Here is a 21178-nt window from a genome sequence, read left to right on the forward strand (position 1 = left end):
GTAGAATATCAAACTGTCAATATAACAGGTATCAAAATATAATACACACATGTTTAACAATCAACATAGCATTAATCACACGCTTTAAAACATTTAAAAAATTGTTTAAACTTTAATTTCAAGCTATCTTAAGACTGGAATGTTGATTAATCATATCAACTATATCATTGTAACCTCTTTCATAGGCAATCATTAATGAATGACCCATCCAATAACATGTTTTTAAGTCTGCACTCTGTCTAACAACATCTTTACTATTTCTGTATGACCATGTTCACAAGCCTTCATTACAGGTTATTTGCCCAAACTGTCACATTTATCATAGTCTGCTCCTTTGTCTAACAACATCTTAAATATTTCTAAACGACCGTGTTTACAAGCCATCATTAACAGTGACTGACTACTATCAAATTGATTACAGTCTGCTCCTCTGTCTAACAACATCTTTACTATTTCTGTATGACCATGTTCACAAGCCTTCATTACAGGGGACTGACCCCACCTGTCACATTTATTACAGTCTGCTCCTCTGTCTAACAACATCTTTACTGTTTCTGTATGACCATGTACACAAGCCTCCATTAAAGGTCATCTGTCATCTTCATCACATTTATTATAGTCTGCTCCTCTGTCTAACAACATCTTTACTATTTCTGTATGACCATGTACACAAGCCTCCATTACAGATGACTGACTTAACCAGTTACATTTATTACAGTCTGCTCCTCTGTCTAACAACATCTTTACTATTTCGTTATGACCATGTTCACAAGCCTCCATTTTAGGTGAACTGTCACCTTCATCACATTTATTACAGTCTGCTCCTCTGTCTAACAACCTCTTAACTATTTCTGTGTGACCATGTCTACAAGCCTTCATTACAGGAGACTGACCCCACTCGTCACATTTATTGCAGTCTCCTCTGTCTAACAACATCTTGACTATGCCTGTATGACCTTGTTCACAAGCCTTCATTACAGGTGACTGACCCCTCCTGTCACATTTATTAGTCTGCTCCTCTGTCTAACAACATCTTTACTATTTCTATATGACCATGTTCACAAGCCTCCATTAAAGGTGAACTGTCACCTTCATCACATTTATCAAAGTCTACTCCTCTGTCTAACAACATCTTTACTATTTCTATATGACCATGTCCACAAGTCTCCATTAAAGCTGATCTGTCATCTTCATCACATTTATTACAGTCTGCTCCTCTGTCTAACAACATCTTTACTATTTCTGTATGACCATGTACACAAGCCTTCATTACAGGAGACTGACCCCACCCGTCACATTTATTATAGTCTGCTCCTCTGTCTAACAACATCTTTACTATTTCTGTATGACCATGTTAACAAGCCTCCATTAAAGGTGAACTGTCACCTTCGTCACATTTATTACAGTCTGCTCCTCTGTCTAACAACATCTTAACTATGCCTGTATGACCTTGTTCACAAGCCTTCATTCCAGGAGACTGACCCCTCCAGTCACGTTTATTATAGTCTGCTCCTCTGTCTAACAACATCTTTACTATTTCTATATGACCATGTTCACAAGCCTCAATTAAAAGTGATCCGTCATCTTCATCACATTTATTACAGTCTGCTCCTCTGTCTAACAACATCTTTATTATTTCTGTATGACCATGTTTACAAGCCTTCATTACAGGTGTCTGATCCCTCCAGTCAAGTTTATTATAGTCTGCTCCTCTGTCTAACAACATCTTTACTATTTCTGGATGACCATGTACACAAGCCTCCATTAAAGGTGAACTGTCATCTTCACCACATTTATTACAGTCTGCTCCTCTGTCTAACAACATCTTTACTATTTCTGTATGACCATGTACACAAGCCTCCATTACAGATGACTGACTAAACCAGTAACATTGATTACAGTCTGCTCCTCTGTCTGACAACATCTTTACTATTTCTGTATGACCATGTTCACAAGCCTCCATTAAAGGTGATCTGTCATATTTATCACATTTATAACAGTCTGCTCCTCTGTCTAACAACATCTTTACTATTTCTGAATGACCATGTTCACAAGCCTGCATCAAAGGTGATCTGTCATATTTATCACATTTATGACAGTCTGCTCCTCTGTCTAACAACATCTTTACTATTTCTGTATGACCATGTCCACAAGCCTCCATTAAAGGTGATCTGTCATCTTCATCACATTTATTACAGTCTTCTCCTCTGTCTAACAACATCTTTCCTATTTCTGTATAACCATTTTTACAAGCCTTCATTACAGATGACTGACTTAACCAATTACATTTATTACAGTCTGCTACTCTGTCTAACAACATCTTTACTATGCCTGTATGACCTTGTTCACAAGCCTCCATTACAGGAGACTGACCTCTCCTGTCACATTTATTACAGTCTGCTCCTCTGTCTAACAACATTTTTACTATTTCTGTATGACCATGTTCACAAGCCTCCTTTACAGATGACTGACCCCACTCGTCACATTTATAACAGTCTGCTCCTCTGTCTAACAACATCTTTACTATTTCTGCATGACCATTTTTACAAGCCTTCATTACAGGTGACTGACCCCACCTGTCACATTTATTACAGTCTGCTCCTCTGTCTAACAACATCTTTACTATTTCTGTATGACCATTTTTACAAGCCTTCATTACAGGTGACTGATCCCACTCGTCACATTTATTACAGTCTGCTCCTCTGTCTAACAACATCTTTACTATTTCTGTATGACCATGTTCACAAGCCTCCATTACAGATGACTGACCCCACCCGTCACATTTATTACAGTCTGCTCCTCTGTCTAACAACATCTTTACTATTTCTGTATGACCATGTCCACAAGCGTCCATTACAGATGACTGACTTAACCAGTAACATTTATTATAGTCTGCTCCTCTGTCTAACAACATCTTTACTATTTCTGTATGACTATTTTTACAAGCCTTCATTACAGGTGACTGACCCGACCTGTTACATTTATTACAGTCTGCTCCTCTGTCTAACAACACCTTTACTATTTCTGTATGACCATGTTCACAAGCCGCCATTAAAGGTGATCTGTCATCTTCATAAAATTCATTATAGTCGGCTCCTCTGTCTAACAACATATTTACTATTTCTATATGACCATGTTCACAAGCCTTCATTATGGGCGACTGATCAATAGACGAACATCTGTTTACATCTACACCATGATCACAACACCACTTGACCAAAGAAATATCTCCTAAATAACAACAATGTAATAATGAAGTTTCATAGGTATCCTCATCATCAAACATCACCGAATAACGGTTTTTAAATAATGATTTATGTTCATCACAGATATTTGCCAGTTTTGTCTGGTTGGATATATCTAGTGTTTTCAAATAGCAGAGCAATTTCTGCCTGAACTGAGGTATCTTCATATTGATGTTACTAAATACATCTTGTAATTTTCCATTTGACCAGTCATCAATCATTCTCTGTATGTACATCTGATGATACTTTTTAGGTATTATAGTAATAAACGGATCCATGTTATCTTTTGTTTCTAATAAAAATCGTTCCTTGATTAAACCACTGTCTGCATTCCTTATTAAGCAATATATAATATTTTTGCCATAGATCTTAGCAAGAAAGTCAAATATTTTATCATGTAAAATTTTGTACATGTTTTGTTCTTTCTTTATAAATGTATGTGTGAGTGAGTCAAGTTCATCCTGTAATACAAGTCTTGATGTTCCCCTGTCTAATCTGCATGCCTCACATGTGTTTTCAATGATAATCCTGGTTTCTTCATTAACTTGTTCTGTCAACATTTCTTCCTTTAATTTGTTGTTAAACATAACACATAAAGCCAAAGCACAGTATTTACCGTAATGCCCTTTCTTCAAGAAATTATCAATCTCTGCTTCATAAATTGAAAATGGATTTTGAAAGAAATCTGTTATAATAAGTTCAGGATTATCATGGTACAATTTACATAAAAGAGGAAAACAGTCATAAATATCATAAAAGTCACTTATCTCAGAAGCTTTTGCATTGAGATACAACTTAGCTATTGATTTTTTTTCAGTTTTTGACAAGCAAATGTTCTCTGATAACATGTTACACACACATGACTTAAAAATTGACAAAGATTCAAACTTTTCATCTTGGTACACTTGTAACCGACATGCTGCAAGAATTTTTGTTTGTTTTTTATTAGGATTCTTTTTTATATCCTCCATGATTGGTTCCCAACATTTAATGTCACTCTGGTAAGTGAAAATTTTCCGCATAAATCATCAACAACAAACAATGTTTTCTTATTTGGATTGTAAAACCTCAGAATGTCACCTGGCTCTGTAACCATAAGTACATCATATTCTTCTTCCATCTGTAAAGCTACATGTCTCAGTGTTGCTGTCTTCCCTACACCAGAATTAGCTGTAATAGTTACACAACTGTTTTCCTTTATACATTTGAGAATATGCTCTGCAGCTCTTGTGTTAACAAACATCTTATTATCACTGTCCTTCCAGGTTTTGAGTAATTGTTCATTTCTTGCTGAAATAAAAATAGCAAAGATAAATCAATCACCTCTGTACAATAAATGACTAATTGATCAATATAACTGATTGGTCTACACTTTTAAGGGTTTAACATTACTGTCATTATCAATGGTGCACTTTGTTGAAACTCACAAATCTCATTTTTATTCTTGGAATATATTGTTGTCAATTAGTTTTTATTTCTTTTCAAATTTCTTCTTGGAATGTTTGTAATATGCATTTAGTATGCATCAATTCTCCCATAGACCAAACAGTGACAATATATTTGTAATATGTTTAAATAAAATGCTTCTCATGACACAGCTTGATACGACCACAAAAGTGAAATCCTAAACAGTTTGGGCAAGTATGGACACAATATTCAAGAATATGGTCGAAGAACTTAAATATTTGAAATTGGACATTGACCTATTATGGTCCAATATCTAAATACATGGTTAGATTCAGCATATCAAAGAACCCCAAAAAAACTATTTTTGATGAAATCAAACAAAGTTTAAGCTTGGATCCTTTGGACCTCAATGTGCAACAATTTGATAACAGGGCCCAAAATCCAACATATAAATAATAAGGCGATTAAATTCAGCATATCAAAGATCCCCATACATTTAATTTTTGTTGAAATCAAACAAAGTTTAATTTTAGACACTGATATGTACCAACTTGAAAACTGGGCCAATATCAAAAAGATAAATACATGATTAGATTCAGCATATCAAAGAACCCCCAGAATTCAATTTTTGGTAAAATCAATTTTGGACTTTCTGATCGTAATGTTAACTTCATAGAAAATATGGTTGCCTATTGTAACTGGTTCCTATCAAACTAACTTAAGCAGAAAACTTAACAATTTTTGACCCCGTTGTCGTTGCAAGAAAAGCAATACCTAGGTCCATGATGTCTTGCCTTTCTTGATTTTCTTCACAGACGAGACGAAAATCTAAACACGGTAAGATTCGGCACATCAAAAAACTCCATAAATTCAATTTTTGATTAAATCCAGCAAAGTTTAATTTTGAACCCATCAGACCTCAAGTTTGACCAATTTTAAAAAGGGGACAAAATCCAAAATCTAAATACAATTAGATTCAGCATATTGAAGAACCCCAAGAATTCAAGACTTTGAATAAAACCCCATTGAAATAGGTACCGGTAAGCAATTTATACAAAATTTAGAAAAGTATTGTTTTTGGCCCCTTAATGGCCCATAATTCCTAAACGGTTAGGACAATAACCACAAAAATCAATCCCACGCTTGTATTTTGGAATTGAACATTGTGGTACAATTTTATAGAGATCCATATACATATACTCAAATTATTGTACTGAAACAAGATAAATGCTTTTTTTTCACCCTTTTTGTCCCTAATTTCCTAAACAGCTAGGACATAAAACCCCAAAATCAATACCAATCTTTATTTGTGGTATGAAATCTTGTGGTAAAATTCCTCAGAGATCCATACACTTATACTTAAGTTATTGTCTGGAAACTAAGAGGCTTCTGACGACAACGACAAAAACATCGTCATACCATTATAAGGCTTTTCTGAATTTACCTTCATCAGGACTAAGATATCAATAATGATTCAATATAATTAACATCTAACATATTTCTTATTGATTCAAAATCAAATATCATTGTTATATTACTATATTATTATTACATACAAAATCAATATTTACTGGTTGATTTTTTTTTGTCTTAGTAACAGAGCTAATCAAGAAAACTTACATTGATTACTGATCCATGAAATGAGGTCAAGGTTAGGAGAAGGCTGTCTAAAGGACATGTGTATTACCTTGTAATGATTTTGGATGTATACTGATTGATATCATAGTCTAAGAAACATGTGTTTTGCATAAGATGTTATTGGTTTTGAACTAGCTTTTAGTAACTGCAAGTACTCTCAGTTCTGTACATTGTGTCTTTTCTGTTTTTGTTAGCTGTTTTTGTGCTTGCTTTGTATGGATCTGATGAGTTAAGCCCTTTTAATAGTTTGGTGTTATGTTGTGCTGTAACACCACTGCCCTAGGTTAGGGGAATATAGGGCACCTGCAAACCTGTTTTTCCCCACCACTTTCTATATGTGCCTGTCCCAAGTCTGGAGCCTGTAATTCAATCTTAAATATCGCTTAATAAAGATAAAACCGATCATTTCAATAAACTTTTTCTGAAAGGTTATAGGTTTATCACTATTAAGATATTGGAAAATTGTCTTTAACAGCACTACATCTGTGTGGTTATCAATACATTAAAACATGAATAAATATGTATTTCTATCCTGTTTAAAACTTGTATGGTCATATATCCAGTCAATACTTATAATTAGTTTTCCTCTGTTGGATGCATAGTTTTAGTCTAGGAAACATGATTTCTTCACTAATTGTAAAGGCCTTTGAATTACATTTCAGTAATTGTGACTACTCTTAGATCTTGTGTGTCTATTGTCGTTCTTTGTGTCCAATGCAAATATAAAGAATCAAACCATTTTCAAATAATTTTTACAGTTTGCGCCTACTTTGTGATATTTCACCACTGTTGAAGGTTAGGTTGTGACAGAACACTTTGCAAACATACTAAAAAATACCTCCTTATTCAAGGGGTCTGTCCTAAGTTAGAAGCATGGCTGACATATTTATATTTTGTTAATTGTTTTGGCATACAACAGGTTGCTAGATTTCATGTATGAATCATTTCAATTTTGTAGTCAGGGCCTTGTATAGCTTACTGTATGTATGTTTTGATAATTGTTGAAGGACCTTTAGTGACCTATAGTTACTTACAGTCACATCTTTAGGTTCTAAAAGATATTTGTCTCATTATCAATCATATCACATCTCCTTATTTTTATATAAATCTGAACATTCAACTGAACAACCAGAGAGTGAAAATTATGTTAACATATGTGACACTATTTCAAAGAAACATTGCCTATTACAATGAATGAACATATCAATAATATTGAGTACCTATCAAATGTAATATAGACACTAACAACTAGAGAATACAGACAAATTTAAGTTACTGTAAAAGGTTGATAAGGTCTTATCACTCCGAGATTGTTAGCTCTAGGTTGAAAGACGACCATTCAAAGTTTCATTTGATATCAAAAGGATATGTGGTATGTTTAAAAAATGTTAGTAACTATAGGTTATCATACATTTTTTAACGATGAGCAAAACCAATTTACTAATAACCCAAGTTAAATATGATCTGACTACTGGTTACCTCGAATATTCCATGGTACTGTATCCTGCTGGGAGGTCTTAATTATTTCCATTTCTTTTGTCATAGATGCATGGTCTTCTTTTAACATTTCATGGGATTTCTTTACTTTCTTATGGTTTCCTTGTAGTATTTTATGGGATTTTTTCATATCAATATGTGAGCGTTTCAGATTTCTTAATGATTTCGTCAGCCCCTTAATTTCTTCATTAGACCTTTTGATGTGTATCATTATTTCTTCGTTGGTTTGATCTAGAGGTTTGGTTTTTAGACGATCGCACTCCTGCTTCATTTGCTGCCCACCCAATCTATCAACGGCCTGCAAAATATAGTATGATACTTGTTACTGTAAATGTATTGCAAACAATAGTAGTTGTCACAATTATTGTACGAGTTATTTCCCTTTGCCATTCACGCTGACTACAATAAAACTTGCAGGTTCAAAAATGGGTCTGCATAATTCTTGCATTACTCCGACACAATAACAAACCAGTAATACATGGCATTTCTTCAAACATAAATGCAAAAGGTAAATGATAGAGATTTTGGGTCTATTGATTAAAAGTCCATGGTGAAAATGAAGTCAAAGTAAAAGGTCAAGGTCTTTTTCTAATTTCTTATTTAAACTTTTGAGCATGGAAATGAAATGTTTAGTCAGTGCATACAACAGGAAAAGTGCTGACAAAAGAATTTTTTCCAGTTCTAAATAGGCATAACTCAAGATCAGTAAAAATGATAAAGTGTGCAATCCAGCAAATTTGGCAATTTTCAATTTATAAACAACATGATAAAGGGGCATAACACAAAAACAGTGAAAGTAACACCACCCAAATAGAAATTCAAAATTGATCTGTGTTTGGTGGTAATAAGCATTGTGTATAACTTTTAGAACATTTTGTTGTGGCAAAGTTAGGTTAGAGTGCGGTAACAACATATTCAGCATTTTTTCCATTTATAAAGAACATTACTCGCGAACGGTGTAAGTGACACCACCCAAATCTAAACTTAACCTATGGACGGACATACGGACGAACAGACAGGCAAGGGTTAAGCTTAATGCCTCCTCCGCCTGTTCTTCCTGACATCTAAACTAAATAAACAATTGCGCCATGAGCGTATGATATGCCCGGTGCTTTTTTGAAGAATAAAGTTCAATAACTTCTCAATGTCGTATCTTAAATTTATAAAAACTACAGGGAGGTTTTTTTAATGGATATAAACCAGTCATCAAAGTTTCTTGAAAACTGCTCAAAGCATTTTTGAGTTATTGTCCAATATAATGACGAGGGACAGACAGATGGACGGACAACGGTATACCATAATACATCCGGCGTATTCAAAATGGGAAGCAAACCAGTAATGCATTGGTGCAATGACATAAGTGCAAGTGAACTGTCATTATAACAAAATTGTAACTAGTTTAAACAAGAGTGCACACGCTGAAATGTCTTGCCTTCTTTACTAACCATTGATATTATGTTGATAGTCCTAAATATAAAGCTTTACTACAACTATTGCATAAACTTATCATGATCCAAGAAAATGAGGTCAAGGTCATATAAACCAAACGAGAAATACATGTACACCTTACAACCATTCAATACACTAAATATAGTTGACCTATTGCTTATAGTTTCTAAGACTTGACCAAGAAAACTAAACATTGACCAATGAACCATGAAAATGAGGTCAAGGTCAGATGAACCATGCGAGGTAGACATGTACAACTTACAATCCTTCCATACAACAAATATAGTTCACATTTTGCTTATAGTATAAGAAAAACAGACCAAAACACAAAAACTTAACACTAAGCAATGAACCATGAAAATGAGGTCAAGGTCAAATAAAACATGCGAGACTGACATGTACATCATATTATATTTTCATACACCAAATATAGTTGACCTATTGCATATAGTATAAGAAAAAAAGACCAAAATTCAAAAACTTAAATTTGACCACTGAACCATGACTGTGAGGTCAAGGTCAGATGACACCTGCCAGTTGGACATGTACACCTTACAATCATTCCATACACCAAATATAGTAGACCTATTGCATACAGTATAAGAATAAACAGCTGCGCCATGAGTGCATGATACGCCCGTCGCCTTGTGTGTTAATTTTTATGCAATAAGCATAAATAGTTTCTGACATACGGCGTGACATGCGAAAACCCCCCCTTTTTTTTTACAAAAAACTCAATATCTCTAAAATAAAATTTTGAATCAAAACCAAAAAATATACAGATCTTTAGATTAATATAACTAAGAAGTGTGTAAAATTGTAAGCAATAATCATAAATCGTTTTTGAGATACGGCGCGACATGTGAAAACCCCACTTTTAAAAAAAAAAAAATCAATATCTCAAAAATAAAATTTTGAATCAAAACCAAAAAGTATACAGATCTTTAGATTAATATAACTAAGAAGTGTGTAAAATTTTAAGCAATAATCATAAATTGTTTTTGAGATACGGCGCGACATGTGAAAAACCTCTCCCCCTTTTTTTACAAAATACTCAATAACTCAAAAATATAATTTTGAATCATCACCAAAAAGTATACAGATCTTAAGGTTAATATAACTAAGAAGTGTGTAAAGTTTTAAGCAATAATCATAAACTGTTTTTGAGATACGGCGCGACATGTGAAAAACCCTCCCCCTTTTTTAACGAAATACTCAATATCTCTAAAATAAAATTTTGAATCATCACCAAAAAGTATACAGATCTTAAGATTAATATAACTAAGAAGTGTGTAAAGTTTTAAGCAATAATCATAAATTGTTTTTGAGATACGGCGCGACATGTGAAAAAAAAAACACACACACCTGTTTTAGTTACTAAGTCCCGTAACTCAAAAAGTTTTAATCTTATTTTCAACTATGTTAAGTTTCATGAAATTTGGATAAGTCATTCTCAAGTTACGGTGCGACATGTTTACGCCGGACAGACAGACAGACAGACGGACAGACAGACGGACAGACAGACGGACGGACACCAAACATTTGTATACCATATTACGTCCCGTCAAAAATTGACGGGCGTATAAAACAGATCAAAACACAAAAACTTAACTATAACCACTGAACCATGAAAATGAGGTCAAGGTCAGATGACACCTGCCAGTTGGACATGTACACCTTACAATCCTTCCATACACCAAATATACTAGACCTATTACTTATAGTATCTGAGATAAGGACTTGACCACCCAAACTTAACCTTGTTCACTCATCCATGAAATGAGGTCAAGGTCAAGTCAAAACTGTCTGACAGGCATGAGGACCTTGCAAGGTACGCACATACCAAATATAGTTATCCTATTACTCATAATAAGAGAGAAATTAACATTACAAAAAATCTTAACTTTTCTTTCAAGTAGTCACTGAACCATGAAAATGAGGTCAAGGACAATGGAAATGTGACAGATGGAAATTAAACTTCATAACATAAGGAATTTATATCCAAAGTATGAAGCATCCAGGTCTTCCACCTTCTAAAATATAAAGCTTTTAAGAAGTTAGTTAACACCGCCGCCGCAGCCAGATCACTATCCCTATGTCGAGCTTTCTGCGACAAAAGTCGCAGGCTCGACAAAAAACTAGAGCCAGTAGTTCAGTTGATGTCGTTTGCTGCTGCATAACATATTTGTTTTTTGTTTGTTGTTTTGTACATAAATTAGGCTGTCAGTTTTCTTGTTTAAGTTGTTTCACATTGGTCATTTCATGGCCTTTTTTAGCTTACTATGCGTTATGGGTTTTGCTCATTGTTGAAGGACTTATGGTGACCTATAGTTGTTGTGTGACTTCTACTTCATATATAAATCTAAGTTGAATATGTTTTCAAAAGTCAAAAGGAAATAATAGACAGAAGAGATAATAGATTACAATAGATAAAAAGATGGTAAAAATATAGAACAACCAAAAAGAAAGGAAGATCGTGTAACCACTCACCTCACCCACTTAAAAAAAAACGAAATACAGAGAAATGAAAGAGGAACGACAATACATAAAAACATGTAATAGAATGAAAGTTATTCTGATAATTCTGTTTGTGATTTATTTGCAGTTGGTACTTAAACCTTTTAATTTCCTTTTGTTACATTTAATATGCATCAAGTAAAATCTTTAAGGAAAATCTTTTAAGAAAATTCTTCTTACTGTTCAATAAAAGAAATCAATAAGGTCGAAGTACCATTTGTACTTACGAACCTAACCCCCCACCCCCTCCCAAAATTATGCATTTGGAATAAAAAGAAGTAAAATGGATATCTCAAAACGTTATAAAATAACGAAATATGCATATTTTGCAACTGCCGTCGTCATAGACAACTTTCTTATCCCCAAAATTAATCAAGGCATACTGGAGTAAGTGTGTAATATGTGGAAATTGCCTGAATTGAATATGTAAAAGCTTTAAACTCTAAAACGTTAAAGCTACATAACTTTGGAACAACATAGCAAAATATTTTTAAAATCAAAAGGGACCATTCTTCCATCATTCCAATTGTTGGGTAAATCTAATTTGAGTTATCGTACAAAGTGTTGATGGATTGATGGCTGGACGGACTGATGAACATTGGTATACCATAAAATGTTTGATCTTCGACAGGCATATGAAAATTCAAAGAATGAGCAAATAGGAAATAGGTATCTTTAACATCAGATAAATGGGGAATGTGTCCACTAGACACAGATGATGCCCCCGCTTGCATATCATATAAAGGGACATAACTAAAAAACGGTAAGAGTGATGCTACCCAAATTTGTACTTGATCTACTTTTGTGGTAATAAGTATTCTGTATAAGTTTCATTACATTTGGTTGAGGCAAACTTAAGTTAGAGAACGGAAACGAAAAAATCAGCAACTTTTCCATTTGTAAATGAACATAACTATAGAACGGTTAAAGTGAAAACACCAAAATTCTACCTTGATCTGTGTTTTGTGGTAATAAGCACTGTGTATAAGTTTCATAACATTTGGATGAGGCAAACTAAAGTTAGAGAACGGAAACCAAATTTGGGACGTACGGACAGACTGACGTACAGACGGACAAGGGTAAAGCTTAATGCCCCCCCCCCCCCCCATGGGGGCATAAAAAGTGCTCGCACATTATAATTTGTGAAAGTTTTACAAAATTCTGTCTAGCAGTTGAGGGCTGCAGTTGTGGATACAAATTTGCTCTCAGGTGGTGGATAGCTGAATCATTGGTATTCATACCATATCTTCTTATTTTTATGACATTGAATAAATTAGATGACAAATCATAAATAAACTTTCCATTCTCTATTCTATTTCCTAAAAGATTGGTAGAAGGCACTTTTATGCCTTTTTCCCCTAATAGTTTTTGTCCAGATTTTGATGTTGACAGCTTGATTTTTTCACCAGAATTTCATTAGAAACTGTCTTTTTTCACCAAGTTAATAACATCTTACCCTTGACATGTTTTTACTGTGCGTATTGCTAGCTGTGTGTTTGTTTTTTCTACATTGGCTAGAGGTATAGGGGGAGGGTTGAGATCTGACACTAAACATGTTTAAACCGCCGCATTTTTTGCGCCTGTCCCAAGTCAGGAGCCTCTGGTCTTTGTTAGTCTTGTATGTTTTTTAATTTTTGTTCATTTATATGTTTTTGGAGTTTAGTGTGACGTCCACTTTCATTGAACTAGTACACATTTTGTTAAGGGGCCAGCTGAAGCCCGCCTCCGGGTGCGGGATTTTCTCGCTGTGTTGAAGACCCTTTGGTGGCCTTCGGCTGTTATTTGCTCTTTGGTCGGGTTGTTGTCTCTTTGACTCATTCCCCATTTCCATTCTCAATTTTATTATAGATTTTTTTTTACATGTACATGGAAAACTTATTTGTCAACAGCCTTGATATTTGACCATGGGGAATAAGGTTTATGATGACTCGAATGCGGAACGTTCGAATAGTTTATTAAATATAACAAAGAAGACAATGACAGATCTTATACTGTCTGATAATGTTACTTCTCGTCTGACTTATTCAGACTTGACAATATCGAGAAAAATCACAGTACATATAGTCAAAATACATGGTTTTATTAGCCAGTACCAGATTAATCAGAAAAGAAGTTTGTCTAATAGCCGGAAGGGAGTAAAAAACAAAGATCCTTCATAAAGTATTTAATGGATTCACTCAACCATGCATATAATAAATAAAAAAAGAAAGTGTCTGAGGACACAAATGCCCACCCTCAAGCTTAAAAAAAAACAACAATTGGACGGACGGAAAGACGGATGGACGTACAGACGGACAAGGGTAAAACTTAGTGCCCCCTCCGCTACGGCGGGGGCATAATAAAAATATGTCTGCCCCTTTAACATATCAGATTGACAATACAAGGTACAATTTAGAAATAGGACACCACAATTAACTTGTGACCTCGTATGAATCTAACCTCACGTCCCGGCCACGTCCACTGTGTTTTTGTTATATGTATTTCTATTTGTATCCATCTGATGAGTTCAGCCTTTTTCAACTGATTTTTATAGTTCGTTCTTATGTTGTACTGTTACACCACTGTCCCAGGTTAGGGGGGGGGGGGGGATCCTGCTAACATGTTTAACCCCACCCCATTCTGTATGTATGTGCCTGTCCCAAGTCAGGAGCCTGTAATTCAATGGTTGTCGTTTGTTGATGTGTTACATATTTGTTTTTCGTCCATTATTTTGTACATAAATTAGGCAATTAGATTTCTCTTTTGAATTGTTTTACATTTTTCATTTCAGGGCCTTTTATAGCTGACTATGCAATATGGGTTTTACTTATTGTTGAAGGCCGTACGGTGACCTATAGTTGTTAATTTCTGTGTCATTTGGTCTCTTGTGGAGAGTTGTCTCATTGGCAATCATACCACATCTTCTTTTTTATATCAGATGAGTCAAATAGTTTTCTTTTGTCAAATTGACTTATCTAGGTTTGACAGCATATCTATCCTTTTCTTCATAATAAACAAGATATTCACATGATGGTCTTGAAGTATACATTTTTTACAAATAGTTAATAAGACTGTCGCTGTCGTGGCAGATGCAAATGCCCCAAATATGCATCCCTATGTCTTGCATTCTGCAAAATTTGTTGCAGGTGAGACAATAATAAACTGTTGGCATAGAGATATGTCTGGCCTGTGGGCATAAAATTTCCAAAAAAGACAATCTGATGGACAGCAACATTATGCTTATTAATTCAGTTGCTGGACCATGATCTAGTGGGCAGGGCCTGAAAATGGTCGACAAACTGAGATGTACAGACAGTAATGTAACTTTTTACAAGATATCATTGTAAGTAGTTCCTCTCTATTTAACTTTAAGCAGAAAATTTAACATTGACAATTGCTAATTAATTTTAAAAAAGTCACTGGACCATGTTTAAAGGGGCAGTGCCTCAAAAAAGTCGTCAAACTGATATATATGTACTGATAGTAATGCAACTTTACATAAAATATCATGGATCTATCACAAGTTGATCCTATCAAACATGTCAAACAAACTTAAGCAGTAAAACTTAACAATGAAAATTGCTAATTCATTCAAAGTCACTGGACCATGTCCAAGGGGGCAGTGCCCAAAATAGTCGTCAAACTGATATGTACAGATAGTAATGCAACTTCATAGAAAATATCATTGATCTATCACAAGTAGATCACATCAAGCTAACTTAAGCAAAAAACTTTACAATGAAAATTGCTAATTAATTCATAGCCACTAGACCATGTAGACCATGACCTAGGGGGCAGGGCCTCAAAATAGTCGGTAAACTGATATGTACTGATAGTAACGCAACTTTACATAAAATATCATGGATCTATCACAAGGAGTTCCTATCAAACTAACTTAGGCAGAATACTTAACAATTGTTGACGCTGTCGCCTGAAAAGCAGTCCCTATGTCTCACTTTAAGCGACTTTCATCGCAGGCGAGACAAAAAACAAAAACATGTATTTTCTGTAAATAAATTTCATAAGTGTGTTAAAGGCAAATTAATTTCTATTTGGTTTCTTGTAATTTTGTTTCAAATATCTTCCAACACTGGTGACCTAAACTCAATTAAATGAACCTTGATATATATACATACATACACAAGTTATATCATCCCAAGCAGTATTGAAGAACCCTGTGTCTAGTTTGCCTTCATCCAGATGAGCCAGGTAATTCCTGTAGTGTTTTATCCTTGCTAAATCTGCAGCTGATGTGGTTTCCATGGCAGAAGGTAAACGGTCAAATCCACAATGAGGAGGGGTCATTGGAGTCAAGTTCCTCAGTAATAGTGTCATCAACGTCACATCAAATGTTTTAGAATCTGGAACATCTGGAAAATACATTAGATAATAAAAGTAATAAGAGTAAAGCAAATGACATTCAAAATTTTGAGCAAAATCAATACTAGGGAATATTTCTACGGTTGTCGTTGGTTGGTGTCTTCCTTTATAGCATAAATCAAGCCGATAATTTTTCATTTGAATTGTGTACATTTTATTACCATTAGACCTATAAAACTTTATTACAGTATAGGTTTTACTCATTGTTGAAGGCAGTTCTTTGTTTTTTTGTGTAGTATATGGGTTTTACTCATTGTTGAAGGCAGTTATTTGGTCTTTGGTGTAGTTTATGGATTAACTCATCGTTGAAGGCTGCCTTTTAGTCTTTGGTGTACTATGTGGGTTTGACTCATTGTTGAAGGCAGTCCTTTGGTCTTTTGTGTAGTATATGTATCATTGGCAATCTTATCACTTCTAATTATTATTATCTTAAACTGTATTGTTCACTTCATATCCAGAAAAGGGATGACATTCTGCACACAACACACAGATTTGTCTTATATTATCAATCGGTTGCGGTGATAACGTGCCATTTATTACAAGCAGTTCGAGGTGTGAACATCACCTGGACATTCGAAATTTGTTGACTGAGATTGTAAATTTAAGCAGTTATATACAGTTGTAATGGTTATACAATATACATACATGTATACATAATAAATGAATTTGGTAATTGTCATTATTTGCAGGGAATATACATACTTATCCCCATATTTAACTGCTTATTCCAGAGAGCTTATTTTGTACGGCATGGACATTAATTGAATTCATTTGATTGCTTTTATTCCGGACAAAATTTTATTTAAAAAAAAAATTATATGTATTGTACTCATTCTTTATTTATCAGTGAAAAAAAAAAAAAACAAATGAGAAAACGAGAAAACACAATAGAGAACGAAGCAGACCAATACACATATTTATATACACAATTGAAAAATAAAAAGCTATTTTACTTTTTACATGATTTTTTCGGTAAAACATATTCATTTTACCTTGAAGATAATCAAAATACAAAAAACAATGGTTGTGTGTCTAAGGTGACAAGTACAGTACACACTGGGACATAGTCTGATTAATCATCAGCATCCCCTATGTCTGACATTGGATGTCAGGCATTTATTGGGGGTCATAAACCATGGACTGCTAGGGAAGTGAAATATTGCTATCTGCTGGGCCAATTAACAGGTGGTCATCCAGATGTGTAATTTTACTGGCACAGGTTGACAATCTTGTTTCATATTTTGTACCTGCAAAGGTTCATGTTTACCATTGTTTTACAGGTGAACTCGATAGGAAAAATCAATAAAACAGGAAATGAAAATTATAATCTTTAGTATAATTATAGAAGATAATATCAAATTGTATGTTTCCAAAAATTAGCTGATCTAAATCATATATAAATGCTATCTTTATTTATTAATATGATATACAATAAATGATCAAAATTATTATCAACCAAATATATTCATTTTGTAATAGATTTCAAAATGGCCGAGAACACAGTTATTTCGTAGTGCATTTCTTTTAGACAAAAAACGCAAATTAAAAACATTGCACCTGCGATATCCAAAAAAGATTTTTTACAGTGTATAGTGTACTATTTTTGGGACAAATTATATCACCTAGAGGCTCTCAAGAGCATGTGTCGCTCACCTGATTCTACTTTTGTTTTATTCCATTAAGTGCACCCCTATCTAGAAGAAGCATTTGTATGTATTTCCAATAGGGTCCTATGTTAAAGGAATTCCCCCCGCTGGTGGCCATCTTGGTTGAAGGATCAGCTTCAAAGTAACAACACTTAGTCAGCACCTCATAAGGAACATTCAGGCCATGTTTGGTTTCAATCAATTCAGTGGTTCTCTAAAAGAAGACATTTGTATGTATTGTCCATAGGGTCCTTTGTTAAACACTGTCCCTAGCTGGTGGCCATCTTGGATGATGGATCGGCTTCAAAGTAACAACACTTGGTCAGCACTTCATAAGGAACATTCATGCCATGTTTGGTTTCATTCCGTTCAGTGGTTCTTTATAAGAAGACATTTGTATGTATTTCCCATAGGGTCCTATGTTAAACTAAGTTCCCCGCTGGCGACCATCTTGGATTATGGATCTGCTTCAAAGTAAGAACACTTGGTCAGCACCTCAAAAGGAACATTCATGCCATGTTTGGTTTCATTCCATTCAGTGGTTCTTTAAAAGAAGACATTTGTATGTATTTCCCATATATATAGGGTCCTATGTTAAACTAAGTCCCCCGCTGGCGGCCATCTTGCATGATGGATCGGCTTCAAAGTAACAACACTTGGTCAGCACCTCATAAGGAACATTCATGCCATGTTTGGTTTCATTCCATTCACTGGTTCTCTATAAGAAGACAGTTGTTTGTATTTCCCATAGGGTCCTATGTTGAAATAAGTCCCCCGCTAGCGGCCATCTTGGATTATGGATCGGCTTCAAAGTAACAACACTTGGTCAGCACCTCAAAAGGAACATTCATGCCATGTTTCTATCATTCCATTCAGTGGTTCTCTAAAAGAAGACATGTGTATGTATTTCCCATAGGGTTCTATGTTAAACTAAGTCCCCCGCTGGCGACCACCTTGGATGATGGATCGGCTTCAAAGTAACAAAACTTGGTCAGCACCTCATAAGGAACATTCATGCCATGTTTCTTTTCATTCCATTCAGTGGTTCTCTAAAAGAAGACATTTGTAAATATTTCCCATAGGTCCTATGTTAAAATAAGTCCCCCGCAGGCCACCATCTTGGATTATGGTTCGGCTTCAAAGTAACAACACTCGGTTAGCACCCCATAAGGTACATTCATGCCATGTTTGGTTTCATTCCATTCAGTGGTTCTCTAAAAGAAGACATTTGTATGTATTTCCCATAGTGTCCTATGTTAAACTAAGTCCCCTGCTGGCGGCCATCTTGGACTATGGATCGGCTTCAAAGTAACAACACTTAGTCAGCACCTAATAAGGAACATTCATGCCATGTTTGGTTCCATTCCATTCAGTGGTTCTCTAAAAGAAGACATTTGTATGTATTTCCCATAGGGTCCTTATGTTAAACTAAGTTCCCCCCTGGCAGCCATCTTGGATGATCATGACAGACTGCAAAGTAACAACACTAGGTCAACACCTCATATAAAGGAACATTCATGTCATGTTTAGTTCCATCCATTCAGTGGTTCTCAAAAGAAGACATTTGTATGTATTTTCCATAGGGTCCTAATAATATTAAACCTTTGGGCCACTCACTGGTGAGCTTAAAATATAGATTTATTCAAAAGAAACTTTAAATAATAATTTTAAAACACAGTTTTTATTTGCATAATAAAACATATTCGTCAGAAATTAGTCATCATAGCACAGAACCATAATGAAAGCACTTAACACTGATACGTTCTATGAAAACCATTGTTGTGTTTGTTCAAAGTTTTTTTTATTTTTTTGTTGTCCATATCTGTTGTTTTGTTTTTTTCGGTACGCCTAAACTACTTGTCCCATTTTTTCTGATCATTAGATAACCTATATGTGTGGTCATCGTAAATTAAAGACTGATTTTCTCTGTTTGTCCTCGAATTGACAATGTCCATCTTGACACCTCAAACATGTGAACACTATATGATTTTAAACCAAAGTGACTGTCATGTTTGTTTTAGAAATGAGTATGAACTCAATTAATAACCCAGGGGGAATACTATAAAAGAAAATCTTATTGGCGATAAAGCAATGAATATTTAAACTTTTCCGTTATATGTTACCTGTAAAATGGCGCTTATGTAGTCTTTATTTTTTGGTGCAAATGAAATATAACATTGTGGCGCAAATGAAAGATTGGATTTGGTAAAAATTGGCGCAAATGCAATGCGCCCGAAATACCTCACGGCTAATTTTGGTCTTATTTTGAAGATAAATATATATAATACCTATTGATTAAGGCATGTCCTAGAGTGCCAAAGTGGTGCCGAGTTTTGAAAACTGTGGTCAATGTTCAAATGGGGGGATTTTAAAAAATCACAATTTTTGGACATTTCGGACAATATCTGGGTAGTCCCTCATGATATCTGAGAATTTTTATCTATGGAAGCCTGCTCTGGGACTGCTCCACAAATTCAGCTTGTCATATTTATGCCCGATTGCCAGAGTTAGTGATGTTTACCCTTGATTTCAACATGTTAGAAAATGAAAAAAATATCTTTAATCTACAGAAATTATCGACAAAAATATTCATATTTAATATTTAGCTATGCAATAATATATGTCAACATATAACTTAGATATTTTTGGGAAAGTTTTGTTAAAATGCCATCAAGAACATAAGGAGAAATAAGAACTGTAAATTTAACACCCGGTCCTTGATTTAATGAAAAAAATGTTGAAATTCATTATTGATTATTTAAACACAAAAGAATGTTGGAACTATAAGCTAGAGGCTCTCAAGAGCCTGTGTCGCTCACCTGTATCTACTGTAGTTTTGGAAATCATGTAAAATAAAGTTAAAATCATAAAGATACCCTAATAATGATTGAGGCCAAGTTTGGTTTAATTTGGCCCAGTAGTTAAATTAAAAGCAGGCGATTTTTGAAAATATTTACAAAAATTACCAATAAATTGCAGAAAATAACTTTAAAGGACAATTATTATAACTCCAATAAGATGTCAATTGCCATTTGGTCATGTTAACTTATGTTGTAGATCTTTCTTTGCTTGATATTTTTGCTGTTTACAGTATATCTCAATCTATACATGCTATAATGATATTCAAAATAATTAACAAAATATAAAAAATTTCCTTTCCTCCGCTCCGAAATTTATTTCACCCAGGGCCTGTATAATGTTGAAAATGCTTTTTATGTTTTTATGGAACACCCTTCAAAAAAAATTTGGGCAGGGCTTCCCCTGACTCCGACTAATCCGCCTGGTCTGGGGGGCATTCATCCAATATAAGTATGCTGAAAGAAAAGATATAATAATGGTTGATAGAAAAAGTAACACTGAATAATTCTGAAAATAGAACATATCAAGGAGAAATTATTAGCACCACCCCCCGCCCTCGCC

At 34.5% G+C, this 21178-nt stretch overlaps 2 protein-coding genes across 2 annotated transcripts in view; both read right to left on the reverse strand.

Annotated features, from left to right (window-relative positions):
- Positions 1-1438: 1438 nt before the first annotated feature.
- On the reverse strand, positions 1439-1872 carry LOC127737203 (ankyrin repeat domain-containing protein 50-like; the record flags this gene model as incomplete). Its single annotated transcript, XM_052247735.1, has 1 exon — positions 1439-1872. A coding segment is annotated over exon 1 (426 nt), but the record flags the coding sequence as incomplete, so codon positions are not given.
- A 473-nt stretch (positions 1873-2345) lies between these two features.
- The window catches only part of LOC127737204 (putative ankyrin repeat protein RBE_0220), a 49429-nt gene continuing 30596 nt past the window's right edge, over positions 2346-21178 (reverse strand). Inside the window, exons 2-6 of the mRNA XM_052247736.1 lie at positions 15873-16102; positions 7770-8085; positions 3014-4535; positions 2462-2617; positions 2346-2378 (exon numbers count right to left, since the gene is read on the reverse strand). Of these exons, the coding sequence (XP_052103696.1) occupies positions 2346-2378; positions 2462-2617; positions 3014-4267 (1443 nt within the window). The 5' untranslated portion in view covers positions 4268-4535; positions 7770-8085; positions 15873-16102. The remainder of the gene's footprint in view (positions 2379-2461; positions 2618-3013; positions 4536-7769; positions 8086-15872; positions 16103-21178) is intronic.

Source organism: Mytilus californianus, unplaced genomic scaffold (genome assembly GCF_021869535.1).
Source record: "Mytilus californianus isolate M0D057914Y unplaced genomic scaffold, xbMytCali1.0.p SCAF_4, whole genome shotgun sequence".
Taxonomy (NCBI): domain Eukaryota; kingdom Metazoa; phylum Mollusca; class Bivalvia; order Mytilida; family Mytilidae; genus Mytilus; species Mytilus californianus.